This window comes from Dipodomys merriami, unplaced genomic scaffold (assembly GCF_024711535.1).
Source record: "Dipodomys merriami isolate MVZ:Mamm:240054 unplaced genomic scaffold, mDipMer1.0.p SCAF_3, whole genome shotgun sequence".
NCBI lineage: Eukaryota > Metazoa > Chordata > Mammalia > Rodentia > Heteromyidae > Dipodomys > Dipodomys merriami.
This window is the reverse complement of record NW_027204492.1, coordinates 50,761,019-50,781,652: the sequence shown is the minus strand read 5'-3', so window position 1 is coordinate 50,781,652 and position 20,634 is coordinate 50,761,019. Positions and strand designations below refer to the sequence as shown.

Below are 20,634 nucleotides of genomic sequence, written 5' to 3'. Positions count from 1 at the left end.
ACTTTCTTCCTGGGCTGGCCTCAAACTGCAGTCTTCCTGATTACACTTAGGATTATAAGTGTGAGCCACTTGAACCTAGCTTTTCACCAATTTCATTATTGTTTAATAGATACTTTACTTTGGTGGTATTTGGGTTTTGGAGTTTGAGCCTTGGGCTTGCTAAATAAGTACTCTACAACATAAGCATTTAAATTTTTTTCTTTAGGTTTTTCAGGATTTATTCTATTGGATTTATTATTTTCAGATAGAGACTTATGGTTATTGCCTGGGTTGGCCTCAGACCACTACCCTCCTACCTGTTCCCTTTTCACATAATTAAGATTACAGATATGGGCCACCATACCCTTTCAAAAACAATACTTTTACTCAAAAAAAGTTTTTAAAGAATTTAATTAGTTGACAAAACACACAAAACTAGAGCTGGAGGATATATCTGCCTCACTTAGAACATAAATAATATGTATATATAGAGAGAGATAGGCATAGGTATGTACAAAAGATGTACATAATAGAACAGAATATCAATTGAGAAGCACATGTTGCATAGTATCTTTACTATGCTCTTATCTTACAAGTAATTTATACAATCTCAGTTTTTGTTTCCATGTAGATGGTAAAATGTCTAACAATGTATGCACCAAACTTACATAATTAGAAGGAGTGAAAACTTGTAATTTTGTATTTACTATTCTGAAGTATATTTTTTGTTTAGTTTTGTTTTTTGCAGTAGTGGGGTTTGTAGTCAGGACCTAGTGCTATTTAGGCAGGCACTCTAGCATTTGAGCAATGCCTTCACTCCTTTTTGCTTTAGTTATTGTTTGAACAAGGTCTCACCTTTTTTTTTCTGGCTGACCTGGACTGTGATTCTATTTACCTTTCCTATGTAGTAGGGATGACAGGTGAACATCAGCATGCCCATTATGTACACCATCTTAAGTAGTGTAAACTTATTTTCATTTGAATTGCTTATTTCCTTTCACTTTAAAATGGATCGTTTCCCTATTAACTTGATCTGCTATTATGCAAGGGAAAATCACTTGTAGGTAGAGATTTTTGTTTCTTGGTAAATGAATGTCATTAGAGAAATAACTATTTTTCTTAAAAGTTTACATTAACCTTTTGGGGAAATTAGAGAGCAATTCTACAAATACCTATCTATTGTTTGTGAGATCTCCTTTTTCTGTGATTTTTGTGATGACCTGAAGATTATATGCATCATAAATTCACTAGGCAAATCACAGTTTTTTTCCAAATGATGTTCACTTAATTTAGATGCAAATGATGTATGTTTGCTTCTAAATTACAATATATTTACTAAGAGATTGTACTTAATTCAGTAAAGCTCATCCATACTGAACCAAAATTCTTACAAAATAGTGCTCAAAAGCTATTAATAGGACATACGTTTCAGAAAGAGAGCTATGATGATTGAATGAGTAGTCTAGTAACTGTTCCTTTTTTTACTTTCAACTGTCATTTCACTATTCAGATATCTGTCATCTCCATTTAGATTATTTACTTCCTCTTCCCTTAATTTTTTTTTTCTTTTTTGTCGGTTGTGGGGCTTGAACTCTGGGCTTTGGTGCTGTCCTTGTGCTCTTCAGCTCAAGGCAAGCGCTCTACCGCTTGAGCCACAGCGCCACTTCCAGTTTTCTAGAGGTTTATTGGAGATAAGAGTCTCACGAACTTTCCTGCCTGGGCTGGCTTTGAACTGTGATCCTCAGATCTCAGCCTCCAGAGTAGCTAGGATTACAGGTGTGAGCCACCGGCGCCCGGCTTTCACTTAACTTTTTAACTTAAGCTCTCTTGCTTCCCTTCCGCCTAGATAATATTGTGAAATTTTCCTTTCTTAAATGCCATTTTCATTATGCCATGTCTATTCTTCTTGAAAATCCTAGTGACAACTCAGTTTATGACAGCAACTCAATAATTGTTGGGAAAAGAACTCTAATTTAAAAAGTATGAGTTTAAATCTTGGCCAAGTCCCACAGCTTCCACTAAGTAATTTTATAGAAGTAAGTTTCTGGAGTTAGACATACTTATAATTTTCTACTTTATACCTGACTGCCCCTCAAAATTATTGTCATATATCCTTAGTTTCCTTATCAACAAAATGTGGTAAAGAATAGTAAACTATATTAATTAGGACTTCCTAGCTACTTATAAGTCACAGAAACAGATTCTGATTAATTTACACAAAATTTAATTCATTGGAAAAGCATCACGGTTTCTTCATATCTCTAGAACTGGGAATGTTGCTGGAATAGTCTAATCACAATGTCAAAACAGATAATCTAGAAATTAAAGTTAATTTCAACCTAATTATTTGCTACTTGGCTACAATAAAATTATGGCTTCTGGTGATATTCTTACTGGACTACTATGAAAAGAAAATGAGTGCCAAGAGACAGAGAAAATGAATGTCTAGTGGCTCAGAACACAGCAGATGCACACTGTGTCTCTGAAACACCAATAATGTTAGTGTTCAGCAAATAGTCATTTTAACTGATTTTTCATTAGGAATTCCTAGCCCTTCTCTTGAGGGTCTCAATTTTTGAACTTGACTTTCTCCAAAATCCTCTACATGATCTTTGAATTATTATATCTGCCCATCTTACTAAATATATTTCCCTAACAAAAATGCTTCTCTTTTAAAACTCATTCTAGTTCTCCCTTTTTCTGATCATTGAATTTTTGTTTTCATTTCCTCTTGATAATATATTTCTTCTTAATATCATTTGAATGGAAGTTTTGTGTGGTTTAACCATTTTCTATATAGATGATAAGCTCCTTAATAGGGAAGATCATGTTCTTTATTACATTGACAACATTTATTACAGTTTTAAGCATAAAATGAGTACTCATGATCTTAAGGTTATTTAATATATGAATGAACAATTAATTGAAATCAACACTTATTAATGACCCTTTACTATGTATTCATCAAAGCAGTCATTGCTTTGAGGACACAGAAAAATATCAGATAAACTTGAAAGTTGCCTTAGGAGTTGTTCATAATTAAATATAGAAAATAACACAAAGTATAAAATACCCAAGGAGCAATTATGTAAATATGCAGATATTCATGTGTTAAAATTTTATAGATCAGTGATGACAATATGAAAGACATGAAACAGGACTAATATGTGAGATAAAAATAGATTTTATTCCTTTATCTAACATAAAATGTTAAATGTGGAGCATAATTAAATGGTTCTTGAGAACGAAAGGGGTGAGAAACAACTTTGAAGAAGTGTGTTTCAAATTTGCATTTACTGTAATAGGGAACATGATTTTTGTTGTTGTTGTTGGCCGTAGGGCTTGAACTCTGGGCCTGGGGACTGTCGTTTAGCTCTTCAGCTCAAAGTGAGTGCTCTACCACTAGAGCCACAGCACCACATCCAGTTTCCTGGTGATTTATTGGTGATAAGAGTCTCACACGCTTTCTTGCTTGGGCTGGCTTTGAACCTCGATTCTCAGATCTCAGCCTTCTGAGTAGCTAGGATTACAGGTGTGACAGGTGTGCCACACCAGCGCCAGGGGAACATCAATTTTATTTAATTTCCATAAATTTTGTTAACAATAGTCCAATGAAATAAAAAATTGAAATCAATATACACAAAAGAACATTAATCACCTATCAGCAATGACCAACATTTAGTAAGTATGATGATAATAATATAGTGTTCAGTCCAAGGTAGTTTACAAACAAAAGAGATTTTCAGGTAGTATAGATTTAAGCCCTTTAGCAGATCCATGATTTGCAAATATTTTCTCCAAATCTATGGTTTGTTTTTAATCATCTATCTAGTTTAATATTTTGGTAGTACCAAGATTTAACTCTGTGCTTCATATGACTGGTCTAGATTGACAGATGTGGTGTTCTAATTTATAGTATGACATTTTGATTTTAGCTACTGTGGATTAGGCTATGTAATCCTCTTACTACTAAAATGATGGAAGGGTAGTGTCTTTATGGAAGGAAAATATATATCTACATGAAAGCATGACAGATCATGTAGGTAATATCATCTGTTCATTTGCAGGCAATATAAGAACTAGATGAAAATAGATATTCGGGTCTATACTCTTTTGCATCTTTCTTTTTCCTTTAATTTTTCTTTTTTTAATTTCTTTCCTTTTTGTTGTTTAATGCTACTTGAGTTCAAATGCAGTACTTCATATTTGGCTTGTAGTCTATCAATTGAGCAATGCCTCTAATGGTATTTTGGAGATAGAATTTGGTGGACTTTTCTGACTAGGCTGATGTCTGACAATAATATGGATTTCACCATCCTGAGTACCTAGGATTATAGACACAAGCCATCTTCACCCTGATTCTTTCTTCTTCTTCACCTCCTCCTCCTCCTCCTCCTCCTCCTCCTCCTCCTCCTCCTCCTCCTCCTCCTCCTCCTCCTCCTCCTCTTCCTCCTCCTCCTCCTCCTCCTCTTCCTCCTCCTCCTCCTCCTCCTCTTAACATCACCTTATCTGACCTATTCTGCTTGACTCAGTCATATATTAGATATTGCAAATAAGGGAAACCATGGGACCGATGTTTCTTTGGGCCTGGCTTACTTCACTTGATACAATTTTTTCCAAGTTTTTCCATTTGTTCACAAATGGGGGTATGTCATTCTTTCTGATGGAGGCAAAGAATTCCATTATATATATATATATCACATTTTCTTGATCCATTCATCTACTGAGGGGAGTCTGGGTTGGTTCCATATCTTAGCTATAGTAAATAATGCTGAAATAAACATAGTTGTGCTGGAAGCTTTAGTGTGGTCTTGTTTGTAAAGATTTGGGTAAATGCCCAAAAGTGGGATTGCAGTGTCATAGGGGAGTTTTATGTGGTGTCTTTTGAGGAACCTCCATATTACTTTCCAAAGTGGTGGAACAAGTTTACACTCCCACCAACAATGCAGTAAGGTTCCCACTGTCCACATCCCCTCCAGCATCTGTTGTTATTAGAGTTCTTGATTTTTGCCATTCTAACTGGGGTGAGAAAGTATCTTAATGTTTTGATTTGAATTTCTTTTATGGCTAGGGAGGTTGAGCATTTCTTCATGTGTCTATTGGCCATCCTTCTTTCCTCTTCAGAGAAGTTTTTCTTTAAGTCTTTACGCCACTTATTTATTGGGCAGTTGTTTCTTTGAGGATTTGTTGTTGGGTGGTTTAATATTTTGAGTTCCAAGTATATTTTAGATATGAGACCCTTATCCATTGTATGGCTAGTGAAGATCTTCTCCCAATCTGTGGGCTTTCTATTGATCTTGCTAGCTATGTCCTTTGCCATGCAGAAGCTCTGCTACTTCATGCAATCCCATTTGTCCAACCTTTATTTGATTTATTGTGCTTCTGGGTCACTATTAAGAAAATTTCGGCCTGAGCCAAGGAGACCTAGGCTTTCTCCTATTCCATCCTGGAATGTTTTCAGAGTGTCTGCTTTGACTCCGAGGTCTTTGATCCATTTGGAGTTGATTCTGGTTCAGGGTGATATATAAGGATCTAGCTTTAATTTTCTACAAGTGATTAACCAATTTTGCCAGCACCATTTACTGAAGAGGCTGTCATTCTTCCATTCCATTTTTTTAGCTCCCTTATCGAAGATTAGATGGCTATAGGTCTGTAGGTTCATTTCTGGGTTTTCAATTCTATTCCATTGTTGTGAGTTCTGTTCTTGTGCCAGTACCAAGCTGTTTTGATTACTATGGCTTTATAGTTGGATTTGAAATTTGATATTGATATTCCTCCAGCCGTGTTCTTTCCGTTTAGGAGCGTTATTGCTATTCAGGGTCTTTTATTGTTCCATATGAATTTTTGGATTGCCTCTTCTATTTCCTTGAAAAATGAGTTTGGAATTTTGATAGGCATCACATTGAATTTGTAGATAGCCTTGGGAAGTATGGCCATTTTCACGATGTTGATCTTTCCAATCCAGGAGCATGGGAGTTTTTGCCATTTTCTAAGTTCTGTTTTGAACAACCTTTCTTGTATTGAGGAATGTTCCATGGATTCCTAATTTTTCCAGAACCTTCATCATAAAGGGGTGTTGGATTTGTCAAATGCTCTTTCTGCATGTATTGAGATAACCATGTGGTTCTTATCATTGCTCTTGTTGATGTGTTTAATTATATTAATTGATTTGCATAAATTGAACCAGCTTTGTGTCCCTGAAATGAATCCTGTTTGATCATGTTGGATGATTTTTTTTGGATGAATTGTTGAAGTAGATTGGCCAAAAAATTTTGTTGAGAAGTTTTGTATCAATGTTCATCAAAGCAATAGGTCTATAGTTCTCTTTCTTTGATGAGTCCCTGCCTGGTTTGGGGATGAGGGTTATGATGGCTTCATAGAATGAGTTTGGTAGTGAACTTTCTCTTTCAATTTCATTGAAGATTTGCAGGAGTATTGGTTTGAGCTCTATTTTGAAGGCCTTGTAGAATTCCACTGGAAATCCATCTGGTCCTGGGCTTTTCTTAGATGGGAGTTCTCTTATTTCTGTTTCTATTTCAATGCTTGATATGGACCTATTAAGATGGCTTAACTCATCTTGGTTTAGTTTTGGCATGTCCATATTTGCTAGGAAAAGGTCCATTTCTGCCAAGTTCTCAAACTTATTAGCATAAAGGTTTCAGAAGTTTTCCCTTATAATATTCTGAATCTTGGTTTTTTCCATGGTGATATTTCCATTCTCATTTCTGCGTTTATTTATTTGGGTGTGTTCTTTTCTTTTTCTGATGAGTTTTGCTAAGGGTCTTTCAATTTTGTTAATTTTTTCAAATAACAAACTGTTTTGTTGTTCCTTTTCTTTGGATTCTAATTCATTTAATACTGATTTAATTTTAATTATTTTTTTCTTTTTTTTTGGGGGTCCGGTTGTGGGGCCTGAACTCTGGGCCTGGGCGCTGTCTCTCAGCTCTTCAGCTCAAGGCTAGCGCTCTACCACTTGAGCCACAGCGCCACTTCCGGCTTTTTGCTTATGTGGTGCTGAGGAATCGAACCCAGGGCCTCATGCATGCAAGGCAAGCACTCTACCACTGGGCCACCTTCCCGGCCCCCTGGTTTGGGGTTTATCTTGCTGCTCTTTTTCATGGTGGTTCAGCTGTCTCATTAAATTTTTGGTTTCAGATATCTCCAATTTGTTGATGTCGGAACTCAGAGCTACAAACTTGCCTCTGAGTACTGCCTTTGCTGTGTGATTTTTGTTGAATATCATGAACACTTGAATTTTCTTTCTAATCTCTTCCATGACCCACCGGTGATTCAACAGTCTGTTGTTCAGCCTCCATGTATTACAGGAATTTCTTTGGTAGATTTTGGTGTTGAGTTCTAATTTTATTCCCTTGTGATCTGAGAGAATGCATGGTAGAACGTTAATGTTTCTGAATTTGGATAATTTTGCTTTGTTACCAAAAATGTGCTCTATTTTTGAAAATGTTCCCGTGCTACTGAGAAAAACTTGTATTCTGATGATGCTGGGTGAAATATTTGGTAGATGTCTGTTAAATCTATTTGATAAATGCAGTTTTTTAGATCTGAGGTTTCTCTGTTGAGTTTTTGCCAAGTTGATTTACCTAGTGGGGAAAGTGGTGTGTTAAACTCCCTAACAATTAATGTCTTTGGATCTATGTGAGATTTGAGGCGAAGTAGTGTTTCTTGGATAAATTTGGATGCTCTGTTGTTTGGCAAATAGATATTTAGAATTGTAATATACTCCAGAAGGAGAGATCTCTTACTTAGTATGTAATGACCTTCTTTAGCTCTACTCACTAATTTTAATTTGAAGTCTATTTTATCTGATATTAGGATTGCAACTCCGGCCTGTTTATGGGAACCATATGCTTGGTAGATTTTGTTCTAGCCTTTCACTTTCAATTGCCTGGGAAGGCTGACTTTCCCCTGGGTCGAGCTGAGCCTGGCAGGTCAGGTCAGGCTCCAGTGACCTGCTAAATGACTCTTGTTTTCTTCCAAGTCCTGACTTGGTGCTAGATGTTCAGCATGGCCTTTGTCAGTATCAAAGATGGAGATCTCTGGTGGTGTAGGGGGAGGGGTGGTCTTCCCTCCTCTGCTCTCTGAGAGGGAGTGAAGATGTCAGGGTTCTACTCACACTTGACTCTTGGTTCCTGGGTTGCCTCTGGTCTGCGATCTGCAGGATGAAGATATCTGCTCCTTGTCAGTTCTTGCTGGTGTTGAGTAGAACCTGCTCACCTGCTGAGTCTGGTGCCTTTGTCCTGTACTCTCTCAGTTGTAGGTAAGGCAGCTCTAGTCTCTGCTGCCACCGCCACAGCTGCCGCTGCCGCGCCAGCTGCGACTACTGGCAAGTGCTCAGATCTGTCTCCTTGCCTAGATTTTTCCTCTCTGGCCAAACTCTCTGCACTCTGATGGCACATTTGGTGTAATTCTCTGGCCTAGTACTGTTCACTGGAACACTAAAACTGCTTTCGATGCGAGAGCTTGTTTAACATCCAGCTTCTCCTCTGCTATCTTCCTCCCACCACAAATTATATATTCTTGAATTTTTGCATATTTCTGTTTTCCAAAAATTCCTTCCCAATTGTAAAAGTTATTGCCAGGAATGTGGTAGTTCCTAAACACACATTAATTAGTTTGGATTCCCATCTCTATTGTCATCACTCAACATAGATTTATGTTTTATATATCTGAAAATTTTATGTGGAGTTGACAAACTAACCAAACATGAACACTTCTTTTTAAGTTGTCCTAATTTATAGAAATTGATCTCATCAGTCAATTTGAGTTTTATTATTATTAGGCTCTGTTCTGTCTTTTTAAGGCAGCATTGTCTATCGAGTTGAACATAATGTATAGGTATAACTTTACAAATAATGATTGTGTTTTCCATAGAGCCTCCAGTTAGAATTATCAGCCATTTTCACTGTTTATATTAACAATACATAAACCAGACTGTCTGAGGTCCAATCTTTGCTTTAGCCCTTACTCCCTATAGGAGTTCAGACAAATTACATAACCTTTTTGAGACCCAATCTTCTCATCAGTCAAACAAAGGTAATAATAATACCTAGTTTGTTAAGTTGTCGAGAGCCAAATGAGTACTACCTATTTGTCTTGAGTACTGCATAGTTGCAGTCATTATTATATGATTATTGACAAGGTCACCTGTTGTTATTTATATACACTTTTATATTTTTCAAGCCATGCCCAGAGAATATTTTATTTGAATTTTGGAGTACAGGATGGAATTGTAAACATGAATGATTGTATACCAGGTCTCTTTTCAGAAATGATAACTGGGACACACAAGCTATATGATTTGATTGACAGCTTTCAGCCAGAAAATGGGGCAACTAAGCTATCATCTGTTATGATAATAAAATTTAATGAGGTGTTGCTGCATTGAAAAATTAATATAGCCTTTGTCTTGAATTTTCTTAAGATATTTTCTCTCCTTTCAAGCACTAGAACATCTCAATAGAACACCTTGAGCAATCTTCTAATGAACTTCTTTTAGTAATATTCTAATAAATATCCTTTAGTAATCATCCTAGAACTTGGAAATATGTTTTGACTGTCCCTGAAGATTAGTATTGATTGTTTCACATGGTATTTCAAATCAGACCAACAAAATGTTGTCCCTTGTGGTTCAAAAATAGTGAAGTAATATTCACAGAAATTTATGCAATTTATGATGCTTCTCGGCAGTTTCCGTAGCTATATCTAATTTAATTATCCAAAGAAGTCTTTAAGCTATAGCTTTTGACTTTTCATGAAATACTCATATTTCCAATGTAAGGAAATATGTGACCTATGTAAGAATACTTACCTTCAATAACTAACTGGTATCTTTAATTATTTTAGAGCCAGTATATTCACTGTATGTGCCAAAATTTCCATTTTGAAAATGTATTAAAAATTTTAGGTGAAGATTATTGGGTGCAAAAGGTATTATTGAGGCACTGGTATATATAAAACCAGGTAAAATCATTAATAGTCACAGAAAAATAGATGTGTTTGAGCTATGTTTTCTGAAAAAGGAGAGCCATACTCCTTTTTCAGAAAACATAGCTCAAACACATCTATTTTTCTCTCCCCTGGTATTTTGCTTCCAATGACTGTGTCTTATCTTTTATAAGTTGTTGAAAAAGATGACAAATGTATCTTGGTTGGTATAACCAGACCCTAGGGAAACTGACACAGTTTGGAATAAAAAGCACTTTGGATGCATCAGGTATTGCCTCAAGAGTTATCTTATGGCAAAGTACTATAAAATATTTCACTTTAACACTAATATGTTGACAAAATTATAAAGAATAAATGAAATGTGCAATTTTATCTCATTTTGAAAGTTGAAATAATATTCCATTTGCATACTGGCCAATTAGTGAAATGGATTTCTAGATATACAGTACTGAACAATGCAGAACAAGTTTTGTGATTTGAGAGATCTTGTCAAGAACTTCTATAAAATTCATGTCATAATACACTTGCTAATAGGAACTTGGGCAGAGGATATAAGGTAGATTATATTTTTTGAGGTATATTTTATAGGAGTAGTTGTACCACATAGAAGGAAAAAAAATAGTATTTAGTTAACTTTATGCAAGATGAACTCTTGAAGAGGCAGACTGGAATGTTTCAAGGTTTTAGGACATTCTGGTTACATCCAATGCATCCATAATTCATTACATCTAAAAGTATTCTTGAGTAGTATATGGCAAAAAAGAGTCAAGAAAGGTATATGTGGTTATCAATATAATTATGTTTTTGGTAAATGCTTAACTGAATTTTGTACACATTCAAATACTGGTTTTCTGCAGAGGGTTTTCTTAAATGTTGACACTGGCTCTGTAGATACCCTTGCTCATTTTTTTCTTACTTGGCTAAAACAAGTGCTAAAGGACAAAGTAAATTTAGTTCTTTTGAAGTTCTTCATTCTTTTTTTGGCCTATATTCCCAGTTTTGTTTTGAGACATTTTCAGAAATATATTTAGGAGAAGTCCACCCTTCATATTGAGGAAATCATCATAACTTGGACCCTTGAGGTCACCCATGTCAGAGAGATATAGCATTTTAGTCAATAATGTTGATTATATTACCTCTACATATTCACACTTGGTGGCTGACACTTATTTCTTTTTTTTTTTTTGGGGGGGGGGGTCCTGTCGTGGGGCCTGAACTCTGTGCCTGGGTGCTGTCCTTCAGCTCTTCAACTAAAGGCTAGCACTCTACCACTTGAGCCACAGTGCCACCTCCGGCTTTTTTTTCTGCTTATGTGGTGCTGAGGAATCGAACCCAGGGCCCCATGCATGCAAGGCAAGCGCTCTGCCACTGAGCCACCTTCCCAGTCCCCAGACACTTACTTCATAATAAATAATTAAATTTAAATAATTCAAAATGTATTTACTATATTAAGATAAATAGAAAAGTGATATTTCTTTATAACAAACATTTTGCTAAAATAGTTACTTGGGCCTCTTCCACAACCATTCTTTTCTTGTTTTTCTTTTGCATCCACAAAATTTTGTTGAGATATAAGGTTTCTAGTATCATTCTTAAGACCTCAAAAACTGATTCCTTGTCATTTGAAAATTCTGTAGAGGGGGCTGGGAAGGTGGCTCAGTGGTAGAGCGCTTGCCTTGCAAGCATGAGGCCCTCATGGGCATGGTCCCTCAGAACTACATAAGCAAAAAGAAAAAAATCCAGAAGTGGTGCTGTGGCTCAAGTGGTAGAGCGCTAGCCTTGAGCTGAAGAGCCGAGGGACAGCGTCCAGGTTGAGTTCAGGCCCCACGACTGGAGCCCCCCCCCCAACAAAAAAAGAAAAGAAAATTCTGTAGAGGGAAGAAAGTGGAAGCAACATTATGAATTCTGTACCTTTTCCCTAGAATGACAAATGCTCAGTGACACACTTAGCTGGAGGGAATGCATCTTGGGAGAATTGCTTCAACACTGTACTGTTTTCTAGCATGTGGATCTGAACCAATATTACAGTACAAATTGTTTTTTCAGAACAGTCATGCTAATAATTAAAACAGGATATGCTCATGCTGGAGTCTTACTGTGTAGAAAATATGCCAAATGATACGATCTTGCTAGAATTAATATTGCTAAGAAAATATAAAATATCTTTGAATATCTCCATAAGCCCTCTTTGTCTCTTATTTCTTCTGGGGGTTATCATGTTATCATCCAGTGTAAAAATAGCAAAACATGGTGTGATAAAGACATTGTTTTTATATGTATACTTAATTTATAGAATTTCATAGTTTAGTAGACTCATTGCTATCTTAAATCCTTTACGTAGCTTTCTAAAAGACCACTTATTTCAGTAGCAGTAACTAGTGTGAGGAAAGAACACAGTGTTTTTTAATAGAGTTCTCTTCCAATGGTTCAAACTTCTTGCAGAAAAGTTGCGTGTTTAAGTCTTAGATTGCCAACTATCTTCAAAAAGATTTTCAACTTAAGTGTACGTGTCTGTGTTAACTCATCAACAATTACATATCTTACTGAAAAATGTAATCAAAGAACTAGTAAAAATATTTATCTGTACAAGGAGTAGCTTTGGTGATATTTGTTGTAGAATCTACACTGTGAAGCATTAAAGTATGGTTTTGTTTTTTGATTTTTGTTCTTCTTTTTGGCAGTTGTGGGTCTTGAACTCAGAGCCTGAATGCTGTCCCTGAGCCTCTTTGTATTCAAGGCTAGTGCTCCACCACTTGAGCCATAACATCACTGCCAGTTTTCATGTGGTTTCTTGGAGATAAGAGTCTCACAGACTTTCCTACCCGGGCTGGCTTTGAACCATGATCCTCACATTTCAGCCTCCTAAGTAGCTAGGATTACAGGTGTGAGCCACTGGTGACCAGCTTAAATTATGTTTTTAATAAGATTATATTCCTATTGATTTTATTTGATCATATCCATGGACAAGTGGAATAATCACTTTTTAAAAAGATAATGAAGAGGAGTTAATTTATTGCAGTATATAATCTGCATTTGGCATTTCCTTTTTCATCCTAAGACTTTATAAGATATTCCATCTGCTTAGAATATTCATTCTATTCTGTTCCTTTTATTACTCCATCCGAGTAACTGGTATATCTGGCTAATTCTAATTTAACCATCAGGTCTTAAAATTATACATGAATATTTTAGGCTTAATTTCCCTGATTTAGATATCTCATTGCACCTTTCATCACATCCTGTACTTTTCTTTTCTTTTTTTTTTTGGATTCAAAATTTTAATAATAAATTGTGCCAGTAGAAGCTTTTAAAAGGCAATGACATTATCAATAAATAATAGTTAAATTGAGTTCCTGAGAAAGAACCTACCACAGGAAAGTATGTCAGAGCGCTGTAAATTACAACAAGGAAATCCTATAAAATAGTGAAATACTGTAAGTCACGACAAAAGCACAGCAGTCTTCAGGATATGCCATTCATACAAATGTAAACCAGTACACAGAAATTGTTCTTAGACACTGACAAACTTCTAAGTGTTGCTGCCTAGATACATACTAAGTAATAGATATATTATGCTAAGAATTTAAGGAAAAATAATGTGGAATAATATAATGAAAAATATGCATCAGTTCTTATAAAAAGCAAAAAATCCAACTTTTCATTAATTCACATCAATCACTTTAAATAAGAACCATACTAATTGAAATAAGAAATATTTTGCGTTTATCTATATAGTTATATATACAACTACATGTCTAAGAAAATAGTTATGGCTTGTTTTTTTATTCCAATGTTACTTTGAAGATTTTTTTTTCAAACAAAAGGAAGGTGTATTGTTTAAACCAGGTTGAGATTTGACACTTCAAAGCACACTGCCAGAAAGAAAGAAAGAAAGAAAGAAAGAAAGAAAGAAAGAAAGAAAGAAAGAAAGAAAGAAAGAAAGAAAGAAAGAAAGAAAGAAAGAAAGAGAAAGAACTATGAGATTACTTAATTTCATGTTAGTCTCAGCTGTCTAAGACCAATGGAGGAATAACATCGATCTAACGTTATTGTGGAGCAGTTCATTAGGGAAAAGTTAAATAGTGGTAGGATCTTAGACACAGAATTCCACACACCAACAATACCAAGAATGAGAGCATGCTAGTCAGAGAAAAAGACAGAAAATCCATGATTAACCACAATGTCTTGGCATAGCTGAATTCATCCCTCATCTTGTACTTTTCTTTATCTCTCCAATCACAATTGTATCTTCATTTGTCTGATATTTGTGTAATTTGTAAACCATAATTTTATGACATATACTATCTGGCACAAAATAAATGATCAAAAAAGAATCATTAAGAATCACTACATAAATACTGTTATAACATTCTAAATACCAAGATGAGTATGACAAAATTTATGTCTGATTGCAGTGTAGGTTTAGAATGGAAGATCATATTGGAGGAAAATAGGGCTATGGGGCACGTGTAGTAGCTCATGCCTGTAATCTCAGTTGCTTGAAGCTGAGACAATGATGATCACAGTTCAAAGTAAGTTTAGGCAAAATATCCTTAAGACTCCATCTCCAATAAATCAGCATAAATGGCAGATTAGAGACATGACTCAAGCAGTACAGAGCCAGGTCTAAACAAGATCTCCAGGCCCTGACTTCAAGTCCTTGTACCAGTAAAAATATCAGTTCTATCATTTAAAATAACATAAGAAGGCAGTACAGAATAATGATAGGTGTATGAAGTTTCAAATGCAGTGGCATTAAGTCATGGTCCTACCATTTATTTCCTTTGTTAATTTACATAAGTTATTCTCAAATTCTCTGGACCTTAGTTTCACCATCTGTGAACTAGGGGCAATTAGAATTAACATCATAGATTTTATTCTAGAGATTGAGTGAGATAATTGATTGCAAAGTGCTAAACAATCCTTAATGCTAATAAACATGTAGTAACTACTGATTAGTAGTACAAATGTAAGCTGAAAATGGCCTGGACTAATTGATAACAATATAATGGAAAGAGGCACAGTTTACTAATGTTACACATGTGGAACAAAGATTTTTTTCATTGATAATCCCCAAATTTCTAAAGTGAAGTAAGCCATGCCCAAAGGAACATAGGTCCCATGGTTTCCCTTATTTGCAATAACTAGTATATGTCTGAGACAAGCAGAAAAGGTCAGATAAGATGATGTCAGGTGAAATGATCCCCAAGTAAAGACACAAGTGGATTTTTTTTCTTGCTATTGTTTCTAACGTATTTATAAGGTGATTTTTTTTTGTTGCTTTGTATGTCCCTCCCCCATGGTATAACCCCTGTTTTCACTAAAATTGATGTTGGTATAGTTTGGGGAGGGGAAGGGAAAAAAACAAGTTGTTTAAATAAGGATATAGGTGGACCCATTGCAACAATGAAATGTACAAGATGCTGTCGAAAAATGAACTTTACAACTTTGGCGGAGGGTGGAGGTGGGGGGGTTGGGGAGGGGATAAGGTGGGGTGTGTAGTCGTGGAGATGGGAGGGCAGGGATGGTAGGGGAAAAACAAAGGAGGAAGCAACAGTGCTTGATAAGAAATGTACTCATTACCTTGCTCATGTATTTGTAACCCCATCACAATAAAACACTTATTAAAAAAATAGTAGGATGGATTTTGTCCTGTTCCAAACATGTACAGCTTTCTCTTTGTATACCATGTAAGATAGGAATATAATAAGAAAAAATAGGTATCTATCATACAATAGTAAAGGAAATAGATTAATTAGTATTTAAGATGCCTATTAGAATCTTACATGAAGCACATAAAAATATATTACACCTGTTTTATGTGTATAGCCAATGTGTTTAATAGCCAAAACCTTCCATTTTTCTCCCAAGTTGTAAATTTTGGAAATTTATACTGTATAAGCATTGAACAATAAAGCTTATGTTTTTATTTTGCCTTACAGTGAAAGTACCGTGTAATTTTTCTGTCTGCTTCTCTCACAGGATGGAGTCTTCTTGGTATTCCAGCAGATGAAGAATGTATGCAAAGTATCCATTTTTGTTTCCATCTTCAACTAGGAGTCTTCTCTGAATACCATCAGGCAACATGGGGAAGCGGGATAACCGGGTGGCCTACATGAATCTTATAGCGATGGCCAGATGGAGAGGCACAACTCAATCTTCAGGCCCAACAATTCAAGACTATTTGAACAGACCAAGGCCAACTTGGGAAGAAGTGAAGAAACAGTTAGAAAATAAAAGGAAAGGCTCCAAGGCTTTAGCTGAATTTGAAGAAAAAATGAATGAAACTTGGAGGAAAGAGCTTGAAAATAGCAGAGAAAAAATATTAAAAGGAAATGATGGCACATCTAAAAAAGAACGAAAGAAAAAGAAAAAGAAGAAATATTGTCGATCTTCACCTTCATCTTCTTCCAGCTCTGAGACATCAAGCAGTTCCTCGGATTCTGAAGAAGAAGAAAGGAAACATGGAAAAAAGAGGAAAAAAAAGAAGAGCCAATTGTACAAATCATCAGAAGCTTCTACGTATGACTCAGACTCAGAAAGGAAGCAGTATCTAAAGAAGAAAAAGAAGTCCAAGGATGAAACCGATGAGGAAAAGAATATGAGAAGCTTCAACAAAAAAAGAAAGAAGGCTTACCTTGAGGATCATTGCTCATCATTGGAATCTTCAACAGAATCAGATTATGAAGAGATGAAAACAAAAAAGAAGAGAAGACGTGAAGAGGAAGAAAGGGCAATGGAAAAAGCAAAGAAGAAAAAGAGGAAGCATAGGAAACATAGCAAAAAGAAGAAAAAGAAGTCTGTTTAAAATTATGACAGGATAACATCAAGAGAAAAAAAAGTAAGGTTTCTATACATGAAAAACAGTCTAAAATGAACGTTAACTGTGAAAATTATGGCCTATTTACCAAAAAACATGAGTTTTCCTGTGTTAGTACTTGTTTCTAGTTGCCAGTCAGATACCACTGTGCCAAAAAGGGCCATATTGTTTTTTGTCTGCATCTTGAATATATGTATTCTTTTGTTTACCCATTTGTTTGTCTTTCCTTCCAATAGTTGTTCCTCTGGGAACTTAAATTCTGTTTGTGATACAAAAAGTTTTGAATCAAAGAAAAATGTTTTAGATAATAATTTGACAAAAAATGCAGCTAAAGTCCAATATTTTTAATGTATACACATATTTAAAATATAAGCAAAAATATCCTAACAGTTGCTATTTTTAAACAGGGAACTCAACATTGATGTTCCAAAATCTTTATTTCTATAACTTAATTTATTTTAGTTTTGCCTTCAATAAGTTTTTGTTTACATGGGGAAAGGGCTCGCAGCAGGAGAATGCAGAGAGAATTTGCTACTCTAGCTAGCTAAATGGTGTGCCTTTGATCCTTACACATCCTGTTTTGCCATTGCAGCAACTATTTTTTTTTAAACAAAGTTTTAGGATGGTGTATGTTGCTTCAAATGAACAAAAAAGAGTAGTTTACAACATGAGTTCTCAATATCTATAACCATTCCTTGAACATTATTTATTATAAAAATGGATATCTAGTAGTATAGCATTATATAATATTATACAGTTTGAATTAACTTTGATACCCTTTAGAGGAGAATCATTTTAAATAGTTTTTAGTATTGATTCATTCATAAAGATTCAGACTGGTGTGCACATTTTTATAATTATGTTGTAATTATCCAGCTTATTGTTTATAACCAGTACTCCATTTAATATGATTTATGCTTGTGATATAAAATTCATGTTTGTTGTTTTTAAATATTGCTAGATTAATTTCATTATTGTGTTTAATTGCATACTTGCCAAAATACTTAGCATGTAAAGGGAAGGTTTTAAAAGTTTTTAATGCTGGTTTACTATGAGGAAGTTGAGTGCCAGATCTCTAGTACATTGTGTATCTTGTTATATAAACTACTGCCAAAATTGTAGACAGTATTTTGTCTCAAACATTATAAGACTCACAATAAATAAGAGTTAAGTTATAATGCCATCACTCATCATCTTTTGTCCATATTTTACTAAGATTTGGTGCCTTGTGGCTATTGCTGATTGATGCTCACCATTAATGTTAAAAATTAGTTAAACTTATTTTGACTCTACATTTTATATATTTGAGTAACAATTATAAATCATATATTTATGTCTTTAACAGCTATTGCAAATAATATGCTAATTGTAATATCATAGTACAAGGTATTTTGACATGATTTGAAGCTCAATAGATGTTTCTACAACAGCTATAGTTTCCTAGAATTGCCAGTAAAATTATAAATAAAGAAAACATCTAGTAGAGAAATAACCTATTGTCTCCTCAAATTTTTGCAGTGGGAATACCAAAATTGTTCACTAAGGTTCTTGGAAGGAGTATTCTAGTAATGCCATGTTAGATTACCTTGGAGCTTCATAAATTAAATGTTTCTTTAAAAATCTCTCTGTTTCTTTTCTCTCTGTCTCTCTGTCTCTCTGTCTCTCTCTGTCTCTGTCTCTGATTCTCTCTCTCTCTCTCTCTCTCTCTCTATATATATATATATATATATATATGCTGGTAAAACTATTAAATTTAAATGACATTTTATATCCATATAGAGTTTTGCAATATTATTATTCATTAAGATGTTTTTAAAAGGTCTATTATTTGCAGAATATAGCAAAAATATACAACTTGTCACATATCTCTGTGCTCCTATTCATATCCCCAAAACCTTGTAGTTAGGTGATAACATTTGACTACACTTAGAAGAGGAACAAAAACAGAAGTGATGTGTTGTTTCCATTTTGGAGCAATTGAAATCCTGCATGCACCTACAGCTCTGTATCTTCCACTGTGACATGGAAGCAATGATTGACCTTTAAGTTAGATGTATATTACATCTTTAAGTCACTAATTAGAAGAATCTTGTCACAGAAAGCTGATGGATGGACTTTCAGTGGACTTTATTTGAAAGTAAAAATAAATTGTTATGTGTTAAACCAGTGAGACTTTGGGACATTTTTATTACTGGAGCATCACCTAATCTCATCTTCATTATCACAGAATTCTAGATTATCTTTCAATATTTACAAAATTAATTTACTTATCTTCTGTTAGATCTTCCTGAATTCTTCAGATTGCCCCAGAAAAGATCATTTCTTGTCATAGTAGAAGAATATGTTCATTTTGCTTGCATTGTTTTCACAAACTAATTGAAGAAGAAAACAGTTTAGTAATGTATTTCATTCTTTCAATATCCTAATATTCTAGGAAAGAAAATGGATGGAAGATTTGAAAGCACTGAAAAATATGTGATAAGAATTCTTTAGAGTTAAGTATAGAAATTATGTAAAGTACTATAACCTAAAAATAGGAACATGTAAGTGAACATTAAAGATGTGAACATTAAAGATCTCCAGATTGAAACCATACAACTGCGCACCTATGTGAAAAGCATTGAAATTATTCTTAGTTATTTGCATTATATGATTAGTAAGAAGAATAACTTTAATCATAACATTTAATCATAACATTTAATCAAACATATGTTTGACTATGGGAAGTAATACAGAATATCAATAAAGAATGTAGATGGGAAAATCAATACCATCTTCATTACATATTTAATTACAAGCACAAAAAAATTTAAAAGATTTCAGGTTGAAGATGAAAGTTTATTTTGGAGATCAGACAAGTGAACTTCAGGGGTCTGGTTGTATATCTAGTGGTAACGTTAATAAGTTTATTTTGAGGAAATTGCACATGTGAAATTGTTATTTATCTGTAGTCATTTACTGTTTGGCTATATTTTGCAAAAAAATAAAAAATAAAAAAACCAAAAAAACTCAATCAGAGATTCTGTGCCTACTTTATGCCTTCTGAAAATTGTAGCCAGTCAGAAATGCCTACGTATTTTATAGTTTAATTTAATGTTTCCATTCGTTCTTGGGATGGAAACAAGTATTTTCTCTTCACTAAAATGGTTCTACCCTTTTTCTTGATTCATTAATGGCATATCCCTTAGTTTGTCTTATATTTTGTGTGATTTTAGGCTATAATTGTTAAAAAGACTTTAATCTTTACTGGGTTGAAATTCTTATTCTACTATGGATTAAATTCTTATTCTACTATTTCCTGATAGTTTCATCTCTGTGTGACCCAATGTCCTCATGTAGAAAATCAGAAAAAAATGGAGTCTGTCTCAAGGATTGTTAGACTAGTAAGACAAAATAACACTTAAAGCATTTAACTCATGTACTGTGTGCATTTCTGGCACTTAGTAGATGCTCAGTGATATGATTTTCCCTTTTATAATTTTCCTGTTATCATCACTATCTTTATTACCATATCATTTTGATATCATTGTCCCATTCACATCATATTTTTCTCTCCTGAAAGGTAGAGGTTCATTCCCATTTTACCTATAATGATGAAACACAATAATTGTTTCATATATGATGGGTTGCTCCTAATTTTCGTTTAATTAAAGCAGCTGATAAAGCTCTGGAATAAAGTAAAATGAGTGGATATAATATAGTAGATATTGTATATACACTTCTGAAATTTTTACAATATCATGACCTGTAATTCATATACTTCCTTGACTTGAAAGGAAATGGTCCCACTGGCTCATGCGTTTTGGATTTGGTTGCTTTCTGATATGCTTTGACACAATTATTGGATCCTAAAAGCTCTCATCTAATTA

At 34.5% G+C, this 20,634-nt stretch overlaps 1 protein-coding gene across 2 annotated transcripts in view; it reads left to right on the top strand.

Annotated features, from left to right (window-relative positions):
• Positions 1-16,963, top strand: part of LOC138840200 (protein FAM133A-like) — a 28,432-nt gene extending 11,469 nt beyond the window's left edge. For both annotated transcript variants that reach the window (XM_070040103.1, XM_070040102.1), the window contains exon 3: positions 15,928-16,963. In XM_070040103.1, the coding sequence (XP_069896204.1) occupies positions 16,031-16,753 (723 nt within the window). In that variant the 5' untranslated portion in view covers positions 15,928-16,030 and the 3' untranslated portion in view covers positions 16,754-16,963. The remainder of the gene's footprint in view (positions 1-15,927) is intronic.
• Positions 16,964-20,634: the final 3,671 nt, after the last annotated feature.